Below are 12,429 nucleotides of genomic sequence, written 5' to 3' on the forward strand. Positions count from 1 at the left end.
ACTGACGATGCGCCGAAATAGATTGGGGTTGAATTAATTGTGAAAACGTTGAATTAAACAATGTGAACAGTGTCTTTCTGCATAATTCGTAGCGAAAATCAACAAGGTAAAGGAAAAATCTCATTTTAGAAAAAGGAAAATTAAGTACTTTTTAAAAACACCCAATGAAAAAAGAACCTTTAAGGGCTTTTAAAAAACGAAAATCGAAAATAAGCACCTTTAAGCACTTTTGAAAAACGCTACGCACCCTGTTAACATATTATCCAATAAAACCTTGCCAGCTCTGCTTAGTTGTAAAATAAAAAAAGGTGAATTACTGATTGGATCGTGAAAAATCTCAAAGACCAGCGGTCTGTTAAACTTTTTCATAAAAGGTCTTGTTTTTGAGACTTGAAAAATCTATTCCTAAGTTTAAAAATATAGAATTACCGTAGAATAAAGTCTTTTTTTGTCAGGATCTTATTTTATTGAGGGAAAAAACACAGAGACCATGTCTTTCAATAAATGGATTCATTTTTAAGATAAATATTTTGCGAAGAGTCTAAAATGATGCTAGCAAACATAAACAGTTTATGAAGATACATAAAAAAAAAAATGAGTCTTTTCAAATTGTCATGAGCTAGTAAAAATTAAAATAAATAAAATTAATGATATGTTAATGGATCCAGAATTCTCTTAAATGATTCTAGCAGGATCATGAAAATACAGAAGTCACATCAGTTTATATGATTTTTTACGTCAATGAATAGATATAATCTGAAAAAAATTATTTTTCATATCCCCATCATCTAAGTATAGTGAATGAAAAGTTCAACACCTACACCAACATTTTAAAGCTTTCGGTAAAAAAAAATATTCCTTGGAAATAAGGTTAATATAGATAATGAATAATGAAAACAATAATGATAAGGACACCCACACGAAAACAGATAAAAGAGATACAGAATGTTCTTTACCCAGAGATGAATGCACCAAGGATAAGTAAACATGGTAGAGGCGCATGCATTCAATTCAATCCATTGTCCAAACACTATATATCCATGCAAACAAAAAGAGCATCGGACAAATCAAGCACTAAACATTACAGCGAAATAATATTAAAAACAAAAATTAATGAACAAAAAATATTGAAACTTGACTTATTAAAAACTTAAAATAAATTCTAATGCATTTTAATTCATTATTAAAAAAAATAAACTAAAATAAGAGAAATCTTAGATATGTCAATAAGGGTGGACATCATGTATTTTAAAATGTTAAAACTATTTTTGCAACAAAAAAAATAATTTAAAATTTAAAGTATATAGCTCTGAGGTTTTGTAGCAATAAATGAAGTAAAAATTGCTGGCTCTGTACATCAGGGGTGTCAAACTAGCGGCCCGAGATGAACAGTTTTGCGGCCCAATCAATATATTCGACGCAATGTAAAAATAAAATAGAAATGTTAATTAGAAAGGAAACTAGCATATAAAATTATAATATACTTTATTTATAAACTATATGGATCATTTTAAATTGTAATCGCGAAAATGTAAAATTCTAATTGGCTTGCGGCACCTGCCATTCCAGAGATACTGCATCGTATCAAAAATACGCAGAAAAAAATTTCAAATCTTAGAACAGAATTTGAAACGAGGTTTAAAGATTTTAATTCTGTGGAAGACAAATTTTGTTTGTTTTCTTCGATTTTCTCAATAAATATAGGCTCAGTACCCAGTAATATGCAAATGGAAGTGATTGAGATTCAGTGCGACTCAAATTTGAAGGCAAAATTCATTGAAGTGAGTGTGCCTGAATTTTGTAAACATTTACCTGCTAGGTTTGAAAATACTCGAAAATTCACATATGAAATTATTTCCATGTTTGGAAGTACTTATCAGTGCGAGCAATTATTTTCTGTTATGAATAGAAATAAATCTCCTGTCCGAAACCGTATTAATAACGCTCACGTTGGGTCAACTTTGAAAGTAGTCTCGGCAAATAAAATTTCTCCCGAAATAGGAAAGATAATAGCAGAGAAGAGATGTCAAATATCAAACAATAATTTTACTTTATATATGTTTATTACAATGTACTATTCAAAATAAAAATATTTGTTTCTATGAACACTATTTTTTTTTTTTTTTTTTTGGCCCACCTGAAGTAAAGCATTGTTTATTCGGCCCAAGTTAGCTTTTGAGTTTGACACCCCTGCAGTACATAATTTAAAATTTAATACAAAAAAAATTTAAGAAGGGTTCAAAATTTGAATTAATAAATTTTTTTGAGAAAGAAATATCGCTTGCACTTTAAGTGAAGCAAGATTATTTTGTTGAATTTTTTATAGTGTGAAAGCGATATTAGAATTCAACATTTTATTCGGGATGTAAAGATTTAGGATTTTTCTTTATTCGTTAAAAGAAGAAGAAAAAAGAAATACTCGAAATACACACACCAAATGACACAACAAATGAATCTATTTAATCTGTAAATTTGTGAAAGAGACCAGGATGCAAATATCGCTTGCAGTTTTTATTCAATAATAAAAAAAAAGAAATGAAGTAGAAAACACACACAAAAAGTGACCCAACAAATAAATCTATTTAATTTGTAAATCTCTGAAAACAATATTAGATTTAAAAGTGTCATCCAGGATACAAATACCGCATACATTTTTTATTCATTAAAAGAAAAGAATAAATGGAAGACGAAAAACACACTAAATGGCCCAACAAATAAATCTATTTCATCTGTAAATCTGTGAAAGCGATATTAGAACTCTAAGTTTAATCCAGTATGCAAATATCGCTTGCATATTTTTTTTTATTCATTAAAAGAAAAGAAGAAATTAAATAAAAAAAACACAGAGTAAATAACCCAACTAGTGAATCTGATTTATGAAAGTAGGAAATGTTGAATTATTTCTTTACCTTTCGGCTCATTTTTCCCACTTTTCTTCCTAACAAGTATCCATGCCTTTTCTCTCATCTCTCTCAAAGGAATTACGAATCTTTCTATAAACACCTCACTGCAATAATGGCATGCATGAGAAAGCAGCAAATCACTTGATTTTTCGATAAGCTTCTGAATGAATGAATAAACATCCCTACGAGCCACGCCGATCGGCACTTAGCCATAATTCCTTCATTTTTCTCACGATAATACCGCCGGCGGATACCCCTCGACTTCGAAACTAACGGTTAGGGTTACCGCCTACTAAAAAGTTTCTTCACGTTTCAACGCCAAAACTTGTGCCAACAAGACAGTTGAAATCGAACAAATGTCATCTTGCTGATATGGAATCCGATGAATTTTTAATGTCAGTTTCTTTATTATTCAATAAATCGATCGTTATTACATGTGATGAATACTTAGTACAACAAAATAAATTATAAGGAATAATAATAGTAATAATAATTATAATATCATTTCAAAGTTTTCCCCACATTACTTTCTTATTCAAATTGGCAACGCAATGCATAGTTTAACCCTAAATCATATTTTAAATTAATCATATACTATTAAGTCTCAATAAATTATGCGAAATTTTTAAAATTATGCAAAAATGATAAACACTCTTGTTTCTAAATTATGCGGAAAGATTGCGAATTAAATAAAACAGAAAAAAAAACTTAAAAAATTATTTTTAAAAAAATTCTTTCCTGTTTTTCTATTATTAAAGATTCTAACTGCATTACCTTATTTACACCACAGCAATTATTAAAATGAAATATATTAAAGTGAATTGAAGACAGTCCAGTAGTTGAATATTCCTTCAAGCCTTGTCTTAGTTAAATTGTGCTGTAACAGTACACAGCTCTTCCACAGACTACTGAATTAGGCAACACAGAGAAATTGAACAAAGGAAAAAAATCAGTAAAGACAAGTTAATGTGGTAAATAAAGACAATTTGCCAGGAAAAAAATAACTTTTTTTCAACTAGAAATTCAGTAATTTTGCGGACTAACATAAATTATATGATTTATCCATCTTTGCACAATTTATGTCCTGCGTATTATTATTTATCCCCACTCAAATAATCATCCTAAATCAGAATTATTTTCTGCTCAACCAATGTAACCAAAGGGTCACAAAACTATTTAACTTTTGTGTTTTTATTTTAACTCGCTGGAATTGCGAAATTAAAATTTCGACCACTTTTCAACTTAAGAACACTACTAGAGTTTCAACTGGAGCTCTGTGCCAGATAGTAGATACAAGTTCCCAATCAAGCAGAAATTTAAACCAAACCATTAAAAATTAGAGAGGTTATTAGAGAGGTTATTCTGTTCTGAAACTCATTGGTTATGACAATATAAGTGGTTATGACAACATATCAATCATTTCCTTACCACTACAAACATAATTAATAGTCATATGAGCGTTATAAGAAGTTAAAGGTCCAAAATTGAGACCACTGTTCTACTATTTAAGATTTTTTTAAATTTCTACTAGAAATCTGGGCATTATAAAAATACGAAAAACAAGTTTTAGTTTTCTAGCCACTGCAAGCAGGATTAATAACCTTATTCTCACATAATGATATTCCTTCGAACTTTTATTTCTATAATATGAATTTTGATTATATATTTTATTTTTCCTTCGCACGAAAAATTTCAACTATAAAAATTAGGGTTTCTTCCGCGAAGACATATGCCAAGTTTTTTATTTATTTTTTTTTTCCTTTAATCATCTCCGGTCCAATGATAATTCGGTCCTCTAACACAGCGGTTCCCAAAAGGTGTTCCGCGGAACCTTAAGGTTCTGCGAAAGGATCGCAGGGGTTCCGAGAGTAAGGATATATTCAACTATTAATATTTATATCCAATCAATAATCCATAATGTATTTAATATTTGGCTAGTTTATATGATTTTAATGTAAAATACAAATGGAAAAAAAGTTTCAAAATTTAAAATATATATTTTTTTCAATAACTATATATTGATCAAAGTATTGAAAAGAATATGCCTTTATAAAAATTTTAGTAACATTTCTCATAGAGCTTTTCAATTTAAAACAAAATAACTAAGTTCAAGAATAAAAAATTGCATTTTTCTAATAACTATTCTCATCGTAAGTTATTTTTTAAAAACCATATTTCAACTTATTTTATTCATTTTCAGAATATGCATGCACCAAGAAAAAATTCATAATATTAAATATTTCACTGAACACATTCAACAGCTTTAAAATAACATGCCTTTTTTTTGTGGTTAGTATGATCACAGCTTCTAATGAACTTTTTCTTACAATGCCGGGGGTTCAGCCAAATGAAGTTTGATCACTTAGGGTTCTATAGCCAGAAAAAAATGGGTACCGCTGTTCTAACAATCTCAGGGGTCTGTCCAGACATTTTGTGAAAGGTCCGTTTTTGTAAAATTGTGAAAAAAATTACTCGTAATTTGTGAATATAAAATAAACGTTAAGTCACATTCTTTCAACCAGGGTCCGCTTTTGTAAATTTGTGCAAATAGGGTCCGTTATTGAAAAAAAATATTTTTCAAGGAGTTTTTAAATTGTAAAGACATACAAGATTATGCTCAACACTGTAAAATTATAATTAAAAAAATTACATTTTAAAAAATAAACATCAAATACAGCTACTAAATTAGAGATGTAACATACAAATATTTGGTATTTAGCCTATACTGCTGAACGCAGAATATTCATTTCGGATTAATAAAGGAAGAAGCTTCTGTCGGAGACAAAATTTAGTTCGTTGACATCTGTCCTTCTCCCCCCCTTCCTGGGAAGGGTTTATTCGATTAACAAAACAATAATGAAGATAAACAAATTTGTGAAGGGTCCGAATAATAGATAAATTAGTTTGTTAAGGGTCCGTTTTTAAGTTAAAATATTTTGTGAAGGGTCCGTTTTTAAGAAAAGATATTTTGTGAAGGGTCCGCTTTTATGAAAAGATATTTATGAAGGGTCCGTTAACGGATCCAAATTTCTTCTAAACAGACCCCTGAATCTAATGGACTGAAATTGAAAAAAGCGAAATCTATGGCTTCCCGAACTGCTGCTGGTAATGGACGTTACTCACCGAATCTAAGGACTTTACTCACCGAATCTAAATGATTCTCATATCCACACCTATACCACTGTCCTACTGATTTTCGTTCAAAGCAACAACAACAAAAAAGCAGCAAAAATTAACACGAAAGTAATACATAGAGAAGAAAAATAAGACAATATTGCAGTAAAATATGTAACAAGCTACAATAACAACAATGCAAAGTTACAATAATAATTTTGAATGGTTGTTCTTTGTCGGCATCAAGTGCGAAAATAAGTAAACAAAAAAGTAGAACAAACACCAAATTAGATAGCTCAGCACAATAACTAAAATAAAGAGAGTCAGGATGAGATGAGAAAGCTGGGAAATATTTTATAAGTGTCATAAATTTAGACACATTGTGCAACAACTGCGACACCTTTAAACAAGCGTCAACAAATGAATCAGCCAAGAGGCATTTAACAGGCATATCACAAAATATAGAGTAAGCATTTCTTAAAATGTTTATTAACTGATCTTTATGTTCTATTTTAAATATTTTGCAAGTATGTTCGGAAATATACTGATAAATATTCCGAATATTCTCTATACATTCGAAGAAAAAAACGACAAAATTATAGCAGATGTATTGATAAGTAAAACTAGCGAAAATTTTAGTGTATTGCAACTAATAATTTTTCTACGGCAAGTAATTTGGAAAGAAAAAAAGTGCACTGATTTAAAGCCAAAGCAAAAAACCGTATAAACAAAAACATGCAATACTTAATTCCAATCTTAGAATTTAATATTGAATTTCAATCTTAGATATTCTAATCTTTGAGTTTTAAGCATAGTAAATTCCCAACGATGTGTGACAATTATGTTTAACGGTTTAAACAGTTAATGCAATAACTCAAATTATTTGTAAGCATGTTAAACAAAAACAAAAAATAGCATTTTTCTTGATTTCGCAAACATTTGTAAAGGAAATCGCCCACTTGAGAGTTTCGCCCCTCCCAAAAAGGATGAATTTCCAGATTTCTCAATTCTGTGACATCATCCTGTTAAATAATTATTTATAACCAAAACATTTAAGGGAAGAAAAAAGAAAATCAACCATTTTATAATTAATTTTACGACAATAATAAATAAGGTCAATCAGGGCTATTATGAAACAAAAAATTACAGCTCATTATGACTTTTGAATGATTTAAATCAAGTAATAGTATTATTATATTAAAATGATTTTAAGCAACCAGAAATATGTCTCAGAAATAAATGACAAAACTGTGTCTCATATTAATGTGATACACTGTATTACTGCGTCCTAAACGCCAGAAACCGTCCTAACTGCGGTTCTTAAACTAAGGGTGAGGCTCAACAATTCTGCTCGAAGTTTTTTGTTATTATTATTTCTACAAAATTGAAGGTTCGCGCAAATAAATAGGTTGGGAACAGCTAAAATAAAGCTTTAGGACAAATTTTTTGAAGTAAAACTAAATTGTTTAGAATAAATTATTTCATTTGTTATAATTTTGGAACATCACATTTAATTACTTAAAAATGGCAATATGTCGGTGCATTTCACATAAGCCCGATCAATTTGAGAGTTTTATAATAGCCCCTGGTTGACACTATTTACTTCACACATTTTTAAGGTTTAGTGGGGGAGGGGAAAAGGAAGAACAAAATAATAAATTGGAAAGAGAGAAGAAAAAAAAAGAAGAAAAACATGCTCAAGATCATAGACTAGTGGTACTCACTAAAATTTCTGTAAGAGCCAAAATCTGGTAGAGAAGTGGTCTTATGGGCCGCACCTACAATTATTTTTTTCGTTTTGCAGTCATGTGTAATATATAATATAGTAATTCAGTACTAGTATACACTAATATGAATCAGTAATTCTTCATAATATATTTAAAGTAATTGATTATAATATTATATCAGGAGTTCCCAACCTTTTTAAACAACAACCCAAAAGACTAACGGCTTTGCGACCTAAAGATACATTCTGAAATAATTATATTATTCATTAAATACTCATTATTACTGAAATTAAACAAAAATAAGTTTTCTTTTTAATGAGAAAAAATAAGGGGTTGAGTATGAGGGTTATCTATAAAATAAAACAGCGTGGGTCGTAATAAGAATGATTTGTATCCAATAATATTAGATACTAGTCAAATAATATTAAGATTAATTAACTAAATAAAACTAATAGGGTTAGTAAACTAAATAATAATGGGTTTGGTTGATAAACTAAATAATAATTAGAATAATAAACAGGGTTGATAAATAATGTAATAAAATTTATTCATATCTTTCTGATTTATTAAATGTTTAACACAAAAATAAATATAAGTTTGTTTTTTTTTAAATAGATTTTTATTATTTTTAATATTTTACTCAGATGGAACTCCTGCGACCCAATAATGGGTCGTAGAATAGGAACTCTTGTTCTATATTATAATTTATTACTAAATACACATAAACTAAATATTAACACATTGTCATCTAAGCAGTATAAAGGTTAAAAGCACAAATGTAGTAAGCAACACTACAGAAGGAATAAAAACGATGTAGATGCAAGTGTGCATCATCCATCGTTATTAATTTTAACACATCGCTGATCAGTTTTAATAACACTTAATTTAACACCAACACGTGTACTAAAGCAACTTACAATGTAGAATATGTTTCATTATTGATAAGCAATTTTTACTGAATTATTATGGGTATTAATAGATAAGATTATGGGTATTAATAGATGAGTTTAATAGATAAAATATAAAAAACAAATTCCTTTTCAATGCCTTGTCTGAACCGAAATTAAAAACGAGTAAGTTACATATTTAATAATATTTATAGCTATTGCTATATCAATTATTTTACAAACTATACAAAGACATAGATTAAAAGTAAACATATATGTTTATTTTGTACTCAACTTGAGTGTGGCAGCATAAAATGAACTCGAGTGAGTACCACTGTCAAAAGAAAAACACTTAGAGATCGAGAATTTAGAGATCGCGTAATAGATAGGTAATACGATAGAAATGAATTATATTTATTTTTCCATAAACTAATTTTAAAATAAACTATGAATTAAGAGTGAATAATTTAAGACTTATTTTGAGAGACATCTGAAAACGACAAATCTATAGCGCCAGCAATTTCTATCCGATTTACATAATAAAGTACATTACTATTAATACAGTTTTAATAAAATAAAAAAAATCCCGTCAAACTCAACAAAATATGATTCAAAACTCCGACTTTTACTGAACCAAAAACACAGCGGGAAAAAAAAGAAAGAAGGAAAAGAAATGATATTCAAGTACATGCAGGAGAAATTATGTTAGTTCCATACATGCTGAAAATTTTTTGAATAAATCTGATGAAAATCGGCGAATTATCGAACGCGCAAGTATGAAAAATAGTTTTTTGAGAAATTACCTCCTTCCATAACGCGTGAAAATAAATCTCCCAGCTTTTTTTTTTTTTTTTTTTTTTTTGTAAATTATTGCTATTAAACACAGTTTTAATAGCAGAAAAGATAACAAAATATGATCCAAAACTCCAAGTTTGACATTTACTAAACCAAAAACGCAACAAAAGAAAAGAAAAAAGAACGAAAGAAGGAAAAAAAAGAAAGGAAAAGAAAATATATTCAAGAACATGCAACATAAATAATGTTAGTTCCATACATGCTAAAAAAATTTTTAAATAAATCGGATGAAAATCGGCGAAGTTATCGAGCGTGAAAGTATGAAAAATACTGTTTTAAAAAGTTGTATCTCCTTCTACACTATTTATATATTCATCTATGTGAAAATAAATCTCCTAGATCTTAATTGTTTAATGAGTTCCAACTTATGTATTTTAAAGAATATTTTTGAAATATAAATGTACCCCAATAAGACATAAGCATTATCGTGATAAACACACATTTTAAAAAAAAACTGATTCAGTTACTGAAGAAACAAACGAGTATTTTTGTTTATTTCGCTTAAATCGCTTAATCAAGTATATTTATATCTAAACCTGACATCCCATTCATTCTCAACAACACATCTTAAGAGAAGATATGTTTCCAGACATACATTCATTAAACATACTAACTTCTTTATCATGCATTCACAGTTTTAAAGCGAAAACAGAATGTTTTAAAACTTCAAAAACACTGGCTCAACTCCAGATACGTTGCACTCATAATAAGATTCCGAACATTGCCGCCGCTCAGACATTAAAAAAAAAGGCAATAAAAAATCGATACCTTTACTATTTATTTAATTCTGTAAAAGTAGTGTAAGCTCGAAAAGGCTTCTATGAGTGCAAATTGTAAATGGAATATGCGATTGCGTAGATAAAATTTTTTATTCCAGAATAGATCAATTTAATTTTTATAGTGTGAATTTGTTTTAATAATCATATCTTCGCCTTTTAATTACAGACCACATTAAAAATAACAGTAAATATAATTAGAAAAAAATATGTATACACATAATCAATTTGTAAAATAACAGAAATGCTTTCATGACAGTTTGTTCAAAAATAGATAAATTTAATTTTTGCAATGGGTATTTGAATTTTCTTACATTGAATTAGCCTAATGATTACCACATCAAGAATCACTGTAAATATAATTTGGAACTAGTAATAAACTGGAAATTCAACTAGTAATAAACATTTTCATGATAATTTATTTAAATATCGATTAATTCAATTCATGTATTTAAATCATTTATATTGGCTCATTATTAATTTATTTTATTGTTTTGAAAAATATTTATTTTTGCAGCTGTGGTACTCCGACTTAATTGAGTCGAATTTTAGCAAAGCTATTAATAGGATTAAATTTATTGAATAATTCATTACTATTGAATTTAACTGTTTACGAGAAATGTTTACCCCTATAAAGTCAACTTATAGCCCGAACAAAAAGGTGATTAACTTTATTTACAGTATTTTAATTCTGAAATGTAATTAAAACTATTTTTCTCTGCATCTATTCCTACCCGTTGACTGACGACAACCGTAACTATAAATAATTGAAAAATAAAGCATAGCGTATTAAAGTGTCTCAGTTGTAAACTTACATTCAGATTTCTTCATGAAGTCCAGTCTTCAAAGATGCAATCGCTATGTGATGAGAATGGTAGCAGCATTGCTATTAATCATATAAGGCGTTTCCATTTTTCTAAAAAAAAAAAAAAAAAATGCTGTAATAAAGATTTTAAAAAAATGTTTTGGGGCTTAAAAAACACAGACCAAAAAAAAAAAAAAAACTAGAAACCAGCTAAACACTTCTGTACAATAAACAAATACCATCATCAGTGTAGAGACACTGATGTTTCTTACATTTTAACACTAATAATCGTTCTTGGTTCGGTTTTAATATACCGAAACAGCTTGGTTGTTTTTAACCTTCGAGATTTACAATTACATTATTTTGCATTATTAACTATATTCTTCTTTTAGTTTAGAGAGATAAAGGCTATGTTATAATGCGTTCTTATTTTTATTTTATAATCGTTGATGAACAGACGACCCAATTTTTTGGGTTTACGACTACTAATGCTCGTGCTCAACTCCGAAGCCTTGTAATTTTGAACCCAATACAGAAGATAAGGAAACTGCTGGATCAAGAATTGGGAGAATATTGCCTTCGTGGAGGACTTTTTGATGGAACTAACCCGTATTTGCGTTGCATGGTGAGGAAAACCACGAAAACTTCCCACGGTTAGTCCGACGACAAGGGGACTCTAACCCATGATCCGTCTACCACTGAGAATTTTTTACGTCAGCACTGTGGTCAGAGCAAGCCGAATGCGGAATTCGTAACGACCAGCCATTGCTGATTTGAACCCGGTTTACCTGATTGGAAGGCGAACGCACTATTCCCTGAGCCATCAACGGGTGATTAAAGATTCCGAAAGGTCTTTTTTGGAATTTTGGCATAAATAGTAGGACCTCGACTATGAGAAGTAAATGTACCAGGCACATTTTTTTATTATAGATAATGGTAACATGGCTTTTTTTTATGAATTTTCATCAATAAACTCTGAAAATTGAGTAATTTTAGTACTTTACAGCGTATCACTTTTAAAGTGATCATTTAATGAATGCCTTTCTGCCAAACAGTAGGTATAAAATATTATATTACTAGGGAGCTAAGCTCCCTGTTCGCTACCGCTCACCAACCCCAAATATTGCTTCGCAATTATTGTCGTTTCTTGGAAGAACATAATACATGCACATATATGCACTAAACATATATGACTAAAAGAAATTCTGTTTGTTTACGCTTGTGCCTCTACTTCTCACGTCCAAATATTATTTTCTGTTAGTATTATAAATATTTAGATCTACTGGTAAGCAGAAGTAATTTTTCTAAGTAATATTTTTTTAAAATAACAATTATATTGTTATAACAATATATAGTTATAAC

General features: G+C 29.1%; 1 protein-coding gene across 16 annotated transcripts in view; it reads right to left on the minus strand.

Moving 5' to 3' along the window:
- Positions 1 to 12,429, minus strand: part of LOC107450274 (phosphatase and actin regulator 2) — a 189,959-nt gene that overhangs the window by 88,798 nt on the left and 88,732 nt on the right. For 8 of the 16 annotated variants that reach the window (XM_071180087.2, XM_043041572.3, XM_087160532.1 and 5 more), the window contains exon 2: positions 11,078 to 11,178. In XM_071180087.2, coding sequence (XP_071036188.2) covers positions 11,078 to 11,093 — 16 coding nt within the window. In that variant the 5' untranslated portion in view covers positions 11,094 to 11,178. Of the gene's footprint in view, positions 1 to 2,909; positions 3,236 to 7,741; positions 7,796 to 11,077; positions 11,179 to 12,429 lie in introns of those variants that run through there. The other 8 variants (XM_043041566.3, XM_043041565.3, XM_071180088.2 and 5 more) reach the window with 3 other exon arrangements.

Source organism: Parasteatoda tepidariorum, chromosome 1, assembly GCF_982258835.1.
Source record: "Parasteatoda tepidariorum strain Cologne lab strain chromosome 1, Ptep-v5.0, whole genome shotgun sequence".
Classification (NCBI taxonomy): Eukaryota; Metazoa; Arthropoda; class Arachnida; order Araneae; family Theridiidae; genus Parasteatoda; species Parasteatoda tepidariorum.